General features: G+C 38.1%; 1 protein-coding gene across 1 annotated transcript in view; it reads right to left on the minus strand.

Moving 5' to 3' along the window:
* LOC124776220 (tyrosine--tRNA ligase, mitochondrial) overlaps window positions 1-17,591 on the minus strand; it is a 115,313-nt gene that overhangs the window by 38,575 nt on the left and 59,147 nt on the right. The window contains exon 7 of the mRNA XM_047251075.1: window positions 3,636-3,824. Coding sequence (XP_047107031.1) covers window positions 3,636-3,824 — 189 coding nt within the window. The remainder of the gene's footprint in view (window positions 1-3,635; window positions 3,825-17,591) is intronic.

A 17,591-nucleotide genomic window follows, 5' to 3' on the forward strand; every position in this document is an offset into this window, starting at 1 on the left:
CTTTACTTATGATATGACCTAGGTATGCTACCTCTTTCATCACAAAATTACACTTTTCTGTACTCAGTGTTAACTTTTCTCCTTTTAACCTTAGGGATATTTCAGTTAATCACTGCATACGCAGTTTTGTATCACTCCCATGTCATCAAGATAAACTAAGCATTGGTGTGGTTTTAAACCACTGAGTACGCCATCAAAAAATCTCTGAAACGTTGCAGGTGCATTTTTTTAATCCAAGTGGCATTCTTCTGTATTTGTAGTGTGCCCAAGGTGTTGAAAATGCTGTTTTGTATCAATCCTGGGGGTGAAACTTATATCTGTATAATAACCACTCTTCAAATCCATTGTTGAAAAATAATCTGCATTGCCCTAAATGGTCCAAGATTTCTGTGCTGATTGGCAAAGGGTAGGCATCCATTTAGGTTTTCACATTTAGATGTCTGTCACCGCAACAGAACGTATACCTTTGTGTTCCATACATTGATTTTTATGACACAATAACTTTTCCTGCCACCCTGCCCCATGCACTATTACTTTCTTCAGTTATTCCACCTTTCAGCTGTTGATCGATAAATTCCTCCAAAATTGGCTGTAAGTACCTTGGTTTTCTGTAAGGTTTGCCATAGATTGGTGATTCATTTCTCGTTGATATGCAGTGCTGTGTAATATGCATAGCTGATAATGGCCCTTTTGGAAAAAAATAAATCCCTAAAAAACAAAACTAATTTTTTCATTCATTTCCTGTTGTTTCCCTCTAGGTGCTTCACTTTTCCTTGTAATGCAATTTCAGCTGCATTCGGCGATTGTCCGTTGCAGAGACCCTTCATGTCCCACTCTTGCTGCAGGATATCCATATTACAATTAACAACCCCTTTATTAAACCTACGTCCTCTGTGCTAAAATTATCTATAAAAATAGATACCTTCTTTTGAGCCTTTATTTCTTGTATGCATACTTGACAAAGCAATCCGCCTGATCTAATACTTCAATCTCTTCTAACAGCTGCCCCACACACAAAATTCCTACCAACAACCTCAACACTTCCCCAAAGTAACTTCCCAGTACCCTTAGGTACACAATCAGGCAAACCAAGTCTTAGTGTGATCATTCATTTGTTAAATCGGTTCGCGACAGACTCCCTTTGCAACATTGCTCACTGGCAATGGCTTCAACTAACTGAAACACTTCTCCGTCAAGTTCCACCCTAAGTTGCTGAAGATCGATTATGGCACAATGATATAAGAAAGCTAATCCTAGAATCATGTCGCAGCCCTCACTCACATGTGGCACAATCTCTACACATTGTTTAAATTGAACTGTATCCAGGCAAAAGTCTATGTCCACCAATCCTAACGGTGTGACATCTTTACTCCTCACACCACGCAACTGTACCATCGTGGGTCTTATTTGCTTATGTTTCACCAGATCACTACTGGCTACTGACATGCACCCCTGTGTCCATGCAATTCTTTTTTCCTATTATTCCTCTTATAGTACAATCCACTTCTGCAAATGATTTCGTAGCATCCAGTCTTAGTGGGAATGTTCACTGGTGGACCTAGGGTTCCCGTTGGTGTTTTCACATCGAGGCTGGTGACACTGCCTCCTTACATGCCCTGTTCGTCCACTCCTGAAACATTTTATATTACCTGCAAACACTGTCCATTTACCCTGCATTCCAGTCGACAAATTATTCTTGTCACAAGCTATTGATAACCACACTGCTGTGCGCAAATCCGTTGGACCGCCTGTCCGTACATATCTTGACTCTTCCACAAGCAACTCTCTTAAAAAACCATCGAGCACCCTTTGCTTAGCTTCGTGCAAAATAATTTCATTGACTACAGCATCCTGTCCAAATTCATAGATACATCCATTAATTTTCTTTATTGTATCCAACTGTATTCTTTATTGTATCCAAGAACTATTCCACAGTATCCGTATTTCTTTTAATTATTACCCCTAATTGTTCCTAGAGTGTAGGGCACTATTTCATTTCGTTTATCTATGAATTAAATATTCTTTAAATTCTTTGAATGTTATGGCTCCCTTAAGAGTTTCTGTATACCCTACATAAATTTTACCTTCCCCTATTACCCTCTCTTTTGCAACACTCATTAAGTCCTTATCAGACCAACCTTCCATCTCAGCCAGGCCTGCACATTCTTAGTTGCCTTGCCAGAAAAAGGAACAGTTAAACAAGTATCTGACAAATATACACCCTGATGTGACGACTGCAATTCTACCAACCCTCGCAGTTCTGTATTATCCACTGTTGGTTGTACTATCTTTCTTAACAATATGCGTACTGCTTCCGGCTCTGACACACCTTGCACCTCCAGTTCTGTTAAAGCGTTGTCCTTGAGAACACTTATTTTGAGAACTAACATTCACAAGACAAAAAAACAAAATACATTAACTTAATTCTTATGTCTAATCATGAGCCATCTCAAACCCTGGCACTGTTAGATATATGCCCATAATTACATATATATAACATTTTACTAGAACTGATTCCGTAAATGACGCTGAGTGGCCCTCAAGGTAACACAGTGCACTTCTAACAGGCACTAACCAAACTTGATCCCATTACCTCTAAAACTAGACAAATCGAATGGTGCTCTACTCACAGTAAAATCTACTTTACCAAATGCACACCTGTCAACCTTTTCTCCATCATCCAAATAAAATCAAAAATTTTTGGACTCACTGTACCGTATGCTGCTGGTTCAGACATTACTCTAAGAAGGTGATGTCAATGATCTGACACCAGTGTTAGGTGACCTATGGGTCATCATCTGTGGAGAGGAAATGAGATGGCAGTATGACAGTAGATTTGTCTAATTAACTTCTTTATTCTGGTTCTCAGCTGTAGTATATCAGGAATGGCTTGGTGGAGATGTCCAGTTGTCTCTCACAAAACAATAGAGGTTCAGCATTGCTTACAGAGCAAAGAGCAGGGTTGAGCATGGCATCACTTGAATGCTGTTGTCAGCGGTGTCTCTGGCTGCACTGTGATGACAGCGTGTGGCACAGCTGATGATACTCATACTGCGCAAGCAACTGTGACCTCCTTCCTGCGAGCATGCGACTCTCTGCTCTGGTGGCAGCTGCTCTCGTGACTCAGGGCACACTGCCCCGTCCCATGGTCGAACAACAGTCATACTGTATTATGGGATATTGCTCCGGGAGTCAAAGGTTCATGGCACAGTCTGTGATACTGAGACAAGAATATTTTAGTATATGAATGGCTTAGTACTTATACGCTCCAGACTAAGTTTGAGTAGGGCTTAAGGCATGTACTCTAAACACTTCTGTGGAGGCAATTGAGGAAAGACTTCTGTTCTTCCACTAGGGAACTGTAGCATCAGCTGTTGCTATGCCACGTCCAGCTGGCTCTGCTTCGCAACGCCTGTTGGCTGTGATTGCTTCGCAACAATAACACTCTCGCTGCCTGCAGTGGGCTTTGTAGCAATTCAATTCCGCTCTGGCGTACTTTTTGACTGAATACTGTCAATGCACTACAATATTATTCTCTTTGCCAGCATATATCTGTTCAGTCTACATTTCAAAATGTTTACTCCTCTGAATGTGAAGGTTTTCTAAATGAGTAATATGAAATTACATCCACTTACCTTCAGTAGAAAAGCAGCCAGCTTCTAATGCTAACTGATAAATTGTCATGCCTGGTTTCAGCAAAAGTTCACACATTCTTGCTTCTTTAAAAACCTGTGTAATGTCTTCTGCAGACATCTTGCTAAGAGCATCCACTCCCTTGTCATAGAGAGCAGTAGTTATCTGTAAAGCCGAGGAAAGACCACTTTCTGCAACAGAGATAAACATTTGCTTCATTGTATTTATGTAAAAATTTGTTCCGTAACTGCCAGAGACCATCCAGAGAGGAATCACAAAATAATTAGAAAATACAGTCTTCAGCGTGCATAGTTTAGAACAGCCAAAGCAATGTAGCTACTGCTGATGAAGTGTACAGCAACCAAAAAATAAACAAATAAAAATAAAACATATTGAGAAATGTATCAGATGACCAATTTACATTGAAAGAGGAACAGATCATATGGGTTGACATTCTGGAAAGTGGGTTAATATACCATAATGGCCTGAATATAAATCCCATTTATTCTCCAAAAACTCAGCCTTGTAAAATTATGGTGCAGCTTCTCTGTGTGACACAACGAATACCATCATGTTTTTGCATTATAGAAATTTCAATTGTAGAGCTCGTTCCTTAGCTTGAAATGAAGAAACAAACTTTTTAATTTCCCGTATTTATAGTCCAAATTTCAGATTCACAGTTATTCTAGATACCTGACATTGTCAGCTAGAAAGAGATCATGAATTAAATGTAAAGAAAACTTCAGGTTTGAAGTTTTTATTGCATTGATTGCCTGTATGTACACTGCATTACTAGTTTTGCCAGGGCTAAGCTACCATCTTCAGATCCCTAAGGTTACAAAAATATAAATGTTACACTGTTGTAGCTGTAATTGTAAATTAACCATTTTATGTAAGTTCTTTTTTACATACTCTCAGTGCACAGGCTATGAAATAATGCAGTGCGATGAACTGCACATTTGTTTTTGTACTATCGTAACAGACTGTGATATAAAAAATATAAAATCACCTTTACATAAGTAATTACAGTAAGTGTATAAATTCCTATATTGCCTAAAATAACATTACCTCATGATAAAAAGAGAGTTCTGTGTTATCACGTACCAATACCACCCCAAGGGCATCTTGAAGTCAGCAACGGAATTGGAAGTTTCTATTTGGCGTTGATAGCAGTCATGCAGAATTCAGTGGACCCATGGAGGACACCTGCTGAGCCTCCAGTGGCTCAATGCCATGAGTGTCCTCTGGCTACCACAATATAGGATGGCCAGTGTTAGCCAGACAGCACACTTGCCCTCATAGCCTCTTTGCTATGACACCATCGTTTCTCCTTAGTTTGGAGAGCCTCTTTCTTGTTGACACTGAGAGCTGGATTCTGTTTCTTGCTGCATTATCTGTAAAGAGTCTTTGTTCACTTGGAGAACCCCAAGTTAAGTAAGTCTCCTGTTTACTGTGTTAACTTGTTCGTTACTCATTTCAGCTCCCACCACTCTGTAGCCTGCCTCTCCTTACCATTGTGTATGAAGTTGTACACAACAAGTAAAACATTAAAAAATATAAATGCGTCCTCAAGGCAACACAGAGTCATACAGGTATGGCACATCAAGAAGTGTTGCACATGAATGAGTTGACAGCCAGTGTCATCTTGCCAGATACCAGTGTGCTGACAGAATAATACAGAAGAATACCCCCATATGGTAGCAGTCTCATGAATAACAACATGTATTTTCTAGTTTTGTTTTTTGTTTTTAAGAATATACTGGGTGAGTCGCGTAAGATGTAACACCCCCTTTATTCCGGGGGTGATTGCACATATCGACATGCAGTTTTCGGCAAATCATAGCGGACTATGGGGCACATATGTTGGTACATTCACAATAATCACAACGTTTATATTGACCGAGATAATGAGGCAAGTACATATTTTTTAAATGGGACACTATACTTTTTTTACCATCATTCGATCGCTCTGGAAAAGAAACGTATAGTGATGTAACGCATGTTGCTGTTGTGATTCAAACTTTGCTTAAAAGAGGGCGGATGAGGATTTACCTACGTAGCGTAGGCCGTGCATGCTGCATATAGAGCACGGCAACTCAGCCTGCGAGTCGCGCGAGGCGTGTTTACGGTCTGCAGCTGCTTCCGACCGCCTCGACCTTCAATCGTACAATATTTCCCAGCGTCTTTTAAGCAAAGTTTGAATCACAATAGCAACATGCGTTACATCACTATATGCGTCTTTTCCAGAGTGTTCGAATGATGGTAAAGAAAGTATAGCGTCCCATTCAAAAAACATGTACTTGCCTCATTATCTCGGTCAATATAAACATTGTGATTATTGTGCATGTACAAAAGTATGTGCCTCATAGTCAGCTATGATTCGCCAAACACCGCTTGTCAATACGTGCAATCACCAACGGAATAAAGGGGGTGTGACGTCTTATGCGACTCACCCTTTATGTGGACATACGAGAGAATACAATGTGAGTTACTTAAAATGGAAAATAGTACAATGCCAGTCATTTAAAATGGAAAATAGAATAAGTAACAATATTTTTTCTATCTTTTTAGGTAGGGAAAAAAAAATTGTTAAAGGCTGAATGAATGGCATCAAGTGGGACACCATATAGATAACAGTATGAGAATCGTTCACTTTATTGGACTAAGGCATATTGCCTACTTTTCCTATCTATGATATTTATTTAGTTTCCATAACAGATAGCTGAACTACACGATATATAACTCTTTCGAATATTATGCTTTTATCATTGTCTTGATAATGCTTTACTGTTTCTCACTAAAACGTCAGACACTGTATCAGATTGTTTTATAGAAATCCACTGTCGTAAGTGCCTGTCTCTTGGTAAGTCCATAAAAAATTGTACTCTATGTTGGACAATGCCCTGATGTCTACCAAAATACTGATGATAATTTTGTGGTTTTGTTGTAACTCTGGGATATAAACATATATTGTACGTTAGTAGTTCCGTACCTGCCATCCTTCTCACTTGTAATTCTGTTTATCCCTATATACTTACCCTGTGTATCGCCCTATAAAGCGAGCAAATGTCATGGTATCTCCCTGTAAATTATTATAGTATCACATCTTGATAATCACACTGTTCAGTTGTTACTTAGCCATCAATTGACATCGTAGTTATTGATAAACAAAATTTTACCAACTGAAATTTATCTTCTATTATTTCCTTGCTCCAGACCTCATATTATTACCATGGCATAAGAAAATGTATATGTGAGTACTCACTGTGAAATATGTAATTGTCGACTTTAAATCCACAATCTAGACCTATGGTTACGGCATGTCCTTATACGTATACATCAGTTATTCTCATAAGCCAAGATACTATCACTTTTATTCCATGTTTTGTGTATTGATGTATACATTACAATTAAACAAGTATGTAATATATAACTGGAAATTTCAATATGACACTACTGTGAGATGAAAAGTATAATACACGATACTACAATTTGTAAAAGGAGACAGTCTGTCATAGTCCTTTAAAGTGAACAATTCTCATACTGCTATTTATATTGTGTCGCAATTGACAGTCTTCATTCAGTCTTTAACAAATGTTTAATGTTACTTGCATTATTGGAAATAATTTTTTGTCTAAAAAGAATGACAAAATGTTGTTACTTATTGTATTTTCCTTTTTAGATAACTGACATTGTACTATTTTCCATTTTAAATGATTCACATTGTATTCTCTCATACATGTACATATATATTATATAAAAAAAACACCTGGAAAACGTGTTATTATTCATGAGACTGCTGCCATCTGGTGGTACTCCTCTGTATAATTCTGTTAGCCCAACTGCTATCTGGCAGTATGTAGCTGGCTGCCAACTCAGACACATGCGGCACTTCTTGATGTGCCACACCTGTAGGATTCTGTATCGCCATGAGGACACAGTTAAATTTTTTAATGTTTTATGCTCTTTTCATCCTGAGGTAATGTTATCTTAGGCAGATCACTGTAGTAATTTACGAAAAGGTAATTCTATATTTTTTAATTTCAAATTCACAGCTCATTACAATGGTACAAATACACACATGCAGTTTATCGCACAGCTTGATTTCATAACCAGTGCACTGGGGTATGTCAAAAAGAACTTACATAAAAGCATTAGTTTACAGTTACAACTAAAACAGTGTAATAGTTTTGTAATTTTTGTAACCTTGCAGATCTGAAGATGGCAGCTTAGTCCTGCTGAAACTAGCCATCCAGTGTACCTATATGCAATTAAAGCAATATAAACTTTATATCAGAAGCCTTCTTTCCACAGATATTCATTATGCGAGAGACCGTCTAATAGAGAAGCTGGCAAAAGCTATGGCTTAGTCAAATCGAATGTGCTGTGTTGGATCACTTTGGAGAGAGAATAAGTTGCAAACTGCCAATTTATGCAGGATGTACTATAGAGGGCCAAAAGCTTGGAAGTATTCTAAATTTGAAGTTAGGGTTCCTTCCGTTGTATAAGATAACAGGAAAGATGAAATACCTGTCTTTCATTAATAATCCAATTGGGGATCTTGGAAAGTGTGAAGGCCTTAAACATACCTCAGACAGAAGTCTGTATGATCACTAGTTAGTGCTATAGGTTTATGCATAGAAATGGTGTGCCGTGCTTTAGGTTTATGCATAGCAGTGGTGTGTCGTGCTTTAGGTTTATGCATAGAAGTGGTGTGTCTATCCAACAAAGTACTTCACTATGCTTCCTGAAAATTTTACAGAGATATAGATCAATGTCAAACGCATAACCCAAATGCAGTAGGAGCACTTGCACCCTACACACAATGGCAATACTTACGAGACAATCATCTTTTGGAATATGCTGAGCAATAAGGCAGGGTAATATAAACAGGCAGAAGTATCTATTAAGAAAAAGTGGAAATCAATAACAGATAATTTTCATGAAGTTATCACTTTCATGTGTGCCCAGACCTTATGGTTATGGAGGACTGACGGCACTTACCAGTCCCCCGATTATCAAACCTGTACACAGCCAATGAAGGCTTGCCATTTAGAATGACTTGGAGCACATGGGATTTTTAAGCATCCCAACCTATTTGGAGGCAGTTTGTAATGAAGTAGGCTGTATTGGGTCATGTGGTGTACCTGACACAGCAGGTTTCATATTATACGATACATGCTAAAATGTGGGTAGTGTGTAAGGATACTTAGTGAATATGGTCACTTAGTGCAACAGTGTGAAATAGTTGTAATGAAAACGTTAAACTGTGTCACAGACCAATTAATGTACGTTCTTAATCAGGTAAAGTAATGTACAGTTACGATAAGTCATTATCACTGTGATATGAATTTTGTGGTGTTTTGAAGAGAGAGAACAAGTTCTGGAATCAGTGTTAATAGTGTATAAATGGACCTTTTTCAGTCAGTTTTGTAATTATAATTCAATTAGTAAAATTCATTGTTTACCATAAAACAAATTAAGTAATTAATGTTTCTAGAAGATTCAATGGAGAAATTAAGTGCAATGTCAACATATTACGAAAACTAGAGAATATTCATTTAGACTGGAGACATAACCTGATTCAGAAAGACAATTTGTATCATAAATAATGTTAGAAGAACGATTCATTAATTTTTTGTAACATGATTTAAAGATTTTGTGATGTGCGTAATTATTCCGTATTTTAGCCTTCAAATGTTGTAAAAAGTCATTTTGAACATTTGAGTTGCAATTTTGATGTTGTAGAAATATTACCAGCTCAAAATTGTTTCATAAAATTGCTTAATTAATTAAACTATGTAAAGATATACGAGAATGTTCTGGACTGAATAATAAGAACTTAATTGTTAACTGTATGTATGTTTCAAAATTGCACTTGTAAAAGATCGTTAATTTCGGAAATATGCATTATCATTGTACTTTTTTAATTTCTACTAAAACTCTGTAATGTCAGTTTTTGCTGGATTAACTTATTGCAATTGTAACATCAAACATGAAATAACATAATAATGTCAAAGAACGTAGTTGTTAAAAGATGTATAAATACAGCTTGTCCAAAGCCTGGGAATGCGGTTGGAATATTATCTAGTATGTTCTGGTTCCTGTTTAGTTGGGACAGTCAGCTGTCATATACATGTGTGAAAATAAACAAGTATTGTGAACAGATTAATTGGTGTACGTCTGTTAGTGACCCAAGACTTTCTGTAGCGAAGTTATCACTTAAAAAGAAGAAGAAGATACAATCGGCTCTACTGTGTTAAACCTGAATTGATGGGATGCTACGTTAGATTTGGTGAATGTATGAGAAGTTATGTTAGATTTGACGTTGGAGCTGTGCTTCTGGACCTGGTTATGTTTTAAATAGTTTGATGAGCTGTAAAATTACGTTTAAAGTTCCATCAATGGAGCTTCCAGGTCCCCAGATCATGAAACCTGTACCCTGCCAATGAAGGTACACCATTTAGAATGACTTGGGGGTCGTGTGGCTTTTATCCATCTCAATCCATCTTCAGACAGTTCCATCAATGGAGCTTCTAGGTATGACTATCCTGGTGAAGGGAAGAGGGAGCGCTTTATTAAATCCACTTATACTTCCACCTTCTGACCAGCTGGTACCACAATGAAATGATGAAAGAAAAGCACATGAAACTTGTAAAGATGCACTTAACACATTATCTTAACTGTCACTGAAGAAGGGGGGAGTGGGGATGGACCACAGCACAGGAACAGGAAAAGCCTACACCACGGATGAAATAAAAAAACTTGAGAAAGACCTAACACTATTATTGGAAATAAATCAGTGTTTGATAGCAGAAAAAAATGAGCTGAGAATAAAAAACAAAATACAAATTAGTGGTTCATGTGTTAATCACACAGAGAAAGCAATGCCAGAGCCTTTAGTTTTCACACAGTTCTAAATTAATGAGGAAAGCTCCACCAGCTTTTACAAACACAAATATCAAATGTCTCATCAAATCCAAGAGGTGTGCCCACTGGAGTAAGGAAGATACAAGCAAAGCCTTGTTTCGCAGTCTTTGTCCATGAAAATTTACATTTATGTAAGAAACATAAGGGGTTTACCATTACAGGGATTTATACTTTAAACAGATGGGTATCTAATTCTTTTCACTCTCATACTGTCATTTAGCTAATTTGTTGCACCTAATGGATTCATGATTTCCTGTCAGAAAGATGACAGTAATCAATGGAAGGTCATTGAGTAAAACAGAAGTTATATCTGATGTTCCCCAAGGAAATGTTACAGGTCTTCTGTTCCTCTTAATCAGCATAAATGATTTAAGAGACTATTTGAGCAGGCCTACTGTTTGCTCATTATGACGTCATTTACTGCCTATTAATGCCACCAGAAGATTAAAACCAATTGCAAAATGATTTAGGTAAGGTATCTGTGCGGCCTGAAAAGTGACAATAACTTCTAAATAATGAAAAGTATAAAGTCATCCACATGAGTACTAGAAGGAATCCGTTAAATTTTGGTTACATGATAAATCAAACAATATGAATGCCATCAATTCAAATAATAACCTAGGGATTACAATTAAGAGCAACTTAAATTGGAAGGATCACATAGAAAATGCAGTGAGAATGGTGAACCAAAAACCATGTTTTATTGGCAGAGCACTTAGAAGGTGCAACAGATCTACTAAAGAGACTGCCTACACTATGCTTGTCATCCTCTTCTGGAAAACTGCTGTGCGGTAAGGGATCCACACCACATAGGACACTGAAAAAATTCAAACAAAGGTAGGTCATTTTGTATTTTCACAAAATAGGAGAGAGAGTGTGACAAATATGATACGCAATACATGAGCTGGGATGGCAAACACTACAACATTGGCGTTTTTGTTGTGATGAGATCTTTTCATGAAATTTCAATACCATATTTCTCCTCTGAATGCAAAAACCTCTTGTTGACACCAACCTACATAGGGAGAAACAATCATAATAAAATAAGAAAAATCAGAGTTTGCAAGGAAAGGTTTAAGTGTTCGTTTTTCCCATACACTATTTGAGAACAGCCAGTAGAGAAATAGGATGAAAGTGGTTTGTCGAAATCTCTGCCAGCCAGCTCAGTGTAGATTGCAGAGTAGGTGTGTAGATGTAGATAGCATCAAGTTCAAGTGAAGCAGAATAGCTGTTTGTACTGAGCTTTGATGAAACGAATGTGGACAATTATACAGTGAAAGTCATTAACTATTGTCATCTAGAATAACTCCAAAAGTATGGTAGTAGCTGAAAAGTTTGTGGGCCAAAAGTTACATGGGACAATGGGGGCCAGAATATGACATTGGTTTTTTGTTGCTAGGTGGGATCACGTCAGAGATATAGAAGTCAACATTGTTTTTTTAAGTGGGATGCTATAGTTTGGTAGTTATTTTCTGATAGTGGCTATCGAGAAAAATCCAATGATGTGTAACAGTAAGGTCTTTGAAGGTCAAAAAGGTGGCATAAATGTCCATTTACAGAAGGTGCTCGAAGTGATGACCATCGATATCAATGCAGTGCTGCAATTTTCTTATCAGGGATTGAGTGGTATTCCTTATCACTTTGGCACTTATCAAAGCACATGCTCTGACAATTCTCTCTTGCATATCTTCAGGTGTAATTGGAATGTCTTTATAAACAATGTCTTTTATGAATCCCCACAAGAAAAAATCCAGAGGCGTCAAGTCTGACAAATGAGCTGGCCTGACACATTTCCTAACATACAATCCAACGATTTGGGAATTGTCTCTGCAACTCATTTCTAGCCATCAGCGAAAAATGTGCTGGACACCCAGCATGTTGATACCACATTCTGTTCCTTGTTCTTAAAGGTATTTCTTCCAATAACAGGCCTAATGTTTCTTGCACAAATGTGGTGTACTTCCTACCATTACGATTTATTTTGATGAAATAGGAGTCTATAATTCTGTCCTCCAGAATCCCGCACCATGCATTCACCGAGCACGGTTTTTGGTGTGCAACTTGCTGCAGCCAACATGGATTTTCAGTTGCCCAATAATGCATGTTATGCAAATTAACATTTCCATGGTTCGTGAATGTAGCATCATCAGTAAATAGAATCAAACCAATAAATGTGTCATCCCTCTGAATCTGAAGTTCAGCCCATCGGCAGAATCCAATGCGACGCATACAATCCGTAACAGTTAATTCTTGGTGGAGACTGATATGGTAAGGATGATATTTATGGCGATGCAGAACTTGAACAACAATACTCTGGCTCACCCTACATTCTCTCCGATATGATGTGAACTAACACAAGGATCTCGAACCACGGTGGCAAGAGTACTAATTTCTGTTTCCTCGTTGGTAGCTTTCCTTTGCTGGATATGTTTCCGATGTGTTAACGATCCAGTTGTTCTCAATTTATCATACACATATTTAAATGTACGACATATAGGGTGAGTATGCTGAGCATATCTTTCAGTGTATAAGTCTCTAGCTCTCACTGAATTTCGTTGGCATTTTCCGTAAATGACAAGCAAATCGACTTGTTCTTTGAAGGAATACGTCATTCACATTCGCTTGATTCAATGATACTAGTCTTACCATTCCTATTAGTGTTGTATTGAACTGTCAAATGGTGTTTATATGTCAATGGCACTTTAGTTGGGTATGCCATATTCGGTAAATATTTAATATTTGCATGATATATGAGAGAGAATTGTCACAGCATGTGCTTCAATAAGTGCCGAAGCGATAATTGATAAGGAACACCACTCAATCCATGTTAAGAAGATTGCAGCACTGCATTGATACCAATGGTCATCACTTCGAACACCTTTTGTAAATGGACGTTCATGCCACCTTTTTGACCTTCGTTGACCTTCAAAGACCTTACTGTTACAAATAATTGGATTCGTATCGATAGTCGCTATCAGAAAATAAGTACCAAACTATAGCATCCTATTTAAAAAAAATGAAGTTGACCTTCATATCTCTAACGTGACCACACCTAGCAACAAAAAAACGATGTCATATTATGGGCCCCGTTGTCCCAAGCAACTTTTGTTCCACAAACTTTTCAACTACTATCATACTTTCAGAGTTATTCTACGTGGAAATAGTTAGTCACTCACCCTGTATATGATCAAGAAACTGGCATCACATACAGACCACATGGACAGGTACAGGTTCATATGGCACATATTTATGGAAAACTAGAAGCAGTCTGTAAAAAATTTCTGTTGTAATGTCGGAAGAAAAAGACAATGCCGATTTCTTCAAGTTAGTCAGTGAAACTTTTGGTGTTATGAGTTCAGGAATACCTGTTAACAATGTATCTGAAGTGCTTTATTTACACATTGTATCTGTGAAAAAATGAGAGCAGGAAATATAAACCTATACTTCCTTTCCAAAGGGGTTACTCACCTTGATAAGGTCATGGCTAGGATGCCTTTCGATAAAAAGCATGGTTACAATTTTAACTATGTATTGAACTCAAGTTTCAACTAGAACTGCCTCAAAAATTTATCTTCCCAAATAAGAGCAGCTGGCAGAGCCTATGACCATCCATTACCAGTGGAATTCCAAAGCTGTTTCTATATCTTAATTATGAACAGAAGTATTGCAAACATTCACCATGTTACAACAGAAACTGATGGAAAGTATGTGGCTTCCAAACCATTCACAGAACTGATGCCTGGAACTGAGGATGCTGTCAATAGTAGAAGATGAACAAATGAGACACATTGCAGTATATGATTTAACTTCATCATCTTTGATAGCAGTTTCAGCATGTTCTCTAGATCTCTGTTACATCGTGGGATATATTGCTTCCAGATGCTTCATATTGCTTCCAGATGCTTCTCCATCACTTGGACATTCTAATGGCAAGATAATGGATGTCTCAAAAGACACTACAACTTGTTGATGTGTTGATAAACTATCTTGTGGTGGCTTAATCATCCCTTCAGATAAGTGGTTTAAAGTTGTTCACCGTTTAGAGGCATTATTTTTAAATTTTGATGGCAGCAGCCCCTGTAAGGACATCATGATGAGAAGTAGCTATTTCTCAAGAGGTCATCACAATGTATGCCAAAACCAGAACCTAAGGAACTTAATTGTGACCTACTAAACTAGGAACTCTTGAGATTTGTGTATTTCCAGTGTCATCGAAAATTGTACAACACTTAAAAACAGAATGAAGGTGCCAGGTTATGACTCTGTAACAGAAAATGTCGAGTCATATGATATATACATATCATGAATCTACAGTTTCACTCTTTTCATTACAGGAAGACAATGTAAGTTTCAGGGCCATATTACAGTATGTAGTAACGTTCAGTCCCTGTTTACATTGCTTCTATTGTAACTACAATTCATTTTGCTTCAGTTTTTGTAAGTTACTGTTAGTTGAAGTGGAACTGTGTCACATCCAAAAATAAGATTAGGTCTCATGCTGCTCACCTATTGACAGTGAAGACATGCAGAAATTTTTGAGCGTTTCCAAATGCACTGGCCTAATCTTCTGTGTGACAGTCTAGTAATTATCCATCTCTTTATAGTCCCTTGCTCTCTGTGTGTTCTTTCTGAGATCAAAATGTGGCCGTCCTGTCAAACTGGTTTGAGTAGGGAAATGGAGTCTCTCTGGTTCCTTCCTTGAATGTTGTGTCATTTGCCACTGCAATTAACAGTGTAATGCCCTTGGTAAGAAGAACAGTGCAATACTCATTATTCTTGGAGGATTTTGTACCTCCTCCAGTACAGAAACTGATATTCAAAAACTGCATTTCACCTTTATGAGATTGGAGCAGTGAACAACATGGAAATTCTTTAAACTGAAGGGAAAATCTTCAAGACTATTAGGCCACATCATGTTTCTTCTGTACAATCAACATTTTTACCCCTCTGCTGGGATCTTCTTCTGGATCTTCACTGCCAAACAGCAGTGTCACATTCTCTTATTATAAAAGAGAGTATTCGTGCACTAACTTGGAAAAGTGGGGCTATTGTGTAAAATTCCTGTTGCTTCGAAAACATGCTTTAAATTCTTTATAGAGGTCTGTCTCTACGGGTTTCCATGGTTCAAGACACATTTACCATTCACCTACGCTGCAAATGATTGAGTGTGAAAGATTTGACTAGGTTTCTCTGTTTCTTACTTATTATCTGGCTCATTGAGTATCATATTTACAAAAGTTGGACAGAAAAGGATCCACAGACACACTCATCATCCTAAAATCTTTAAGTTGCAACACGTAGCGAGCAGTTTTTTGAAGCTATTTTGGAATATAGGCAGGATTGTGCGTGCAAAGTGTCTGGATTAGCAATAACATAATGTGTCTGGATTACCAATAACGTAATGTATGAAGAACACTCACACTACCCACCATGATGGAATGTAACAGGCAAAGCAACTCTAGGCAGATCCTAAGTCACCAAATGTCACGGGGCTACACATCTAAACAAGGTTACAGTCTACATTAATTACCCACATGTATTAACTCATTGGACTCTCGATGCAAACATCGTTTCAGTCCTTATGAAGGAATGGGACACACTTGTGGGCTGGTTACTGATGGGATGCAAAATTCTTTTGCATTTGATGAGTATATGAGATGTCAAACTCCAGACTATTTTAAAAATATTAATTTACAACATGTTAAATCAGCCCCAGCAGTATATGGGAACTGACACTGGTGTGTCCACACAGAGAGACAAAGTTTACAGGTATAAGGTTTGTGTAGTATCATAGCTTATCAATACTGCCGGATCCAGTGCCCCAAAGGTTCCCACGGCTGCTGTGAGCAGCACTTTGGACATCGTCTCCAATGAAGAACCTCCAGGCTACCAGAAAATAAAGATTGCCAGGACACTGTTGTAAGTGGCAGGCACCTAAGCACTAGTCTTCTAGTTCAAGATTACTTGTAGTTCTAGTTGGTGCCAAATGTTACACCAAGTTGTTGATAGCTAGCTCTACTAGCAACTATTCAGTGTACTTAGATGCATGCCAATGTTGGGCCTCTGAATATAGCTAGCCACAACTGTCAAAAGTTGTCAACACTAGCACTTCTTCAGCCACAAGTTGACTACAATATATTTATTTGAAGTGCGCTTGTGTCAACTAATCTTTTGTTTGCCTGTCCAGATTCCCACAGCGAGAGATCCCTTTGGCCACTTTCCACCTATTTATCATCAGCAGTGAATGGATACTACGACGAGAGTGTCCATGTGGTGACTACCAGGTTTAAATGTGTCAGTACAAAGAAGCAGTCATGACAATCTCACAGATCTCCTAACACAATAAGGGAAAAGATTCTCAAGTATCCTGATCCTTATTTGCAGCAAGTTTTGCAAAAAAATGGTTCAAATGGCTCTAAGCACTATGGGACTTAACATTTGAGGTCATCAGTCCCCTAGGCTTAGAACTACTAAAACCTAACCAACCTAAGGTCAACACACATACCCATGCCCGAGGCAGCATTCAAACCTGCAACCATAACAGCCGCATGGTTCCGGACAAGCACCTAGAACCACTTGACCACAATGGCTGGCAAGTTCTGTAATCAAGACTCATGTAACAACGCTGTAAACAGTTTTCAATCAGTCAACATTTGTGCTGTAGTGCCTCGCAATAGGTGGCTTCCAAGTTGAGAACATAACAGTCCATTTGGGCTCAGCATTGACAGCCATGTAAACAGCCATGCCAGCAAGGTACTGGTGTGAAGTCTTGCCTGAGTTACTTCTCAGTGCATATGTGTCACTTATGCCCATCACATAATGCATCTTGTTTTCATGTGGCAAGAACAGGCACTTTCAAGCTGTGGGCTTACAGAAAAAGAAGGCACCCTCTCCTAACATATGCCCACAGAAATCAAACTTTGCTGAACATGTTGTGTATTTTGAACCAAACAGAGCCTCTACTGTGGAGCAGAAGTGTGGTAGTTCACAATTCAAGAAATCAGTAGTCTCTTCATTGCTGCAGTGCC

Source organism: Schistocerca piceifrons, chromosome 2, assembly GCF_021461385.2.
Source record: "Schistocerca piceifrons isolate TAMUIC-IGC-003096 chromosome 2, iqSchPice1.1, whole genome shotgun sequence".
Taxonomy (NCBI): Eukaryota; Metazoa; Arthropoda; class Insecta; order Orthoptera; family Acrididae; genus Schistocerca; species Schistocerca piceifrons.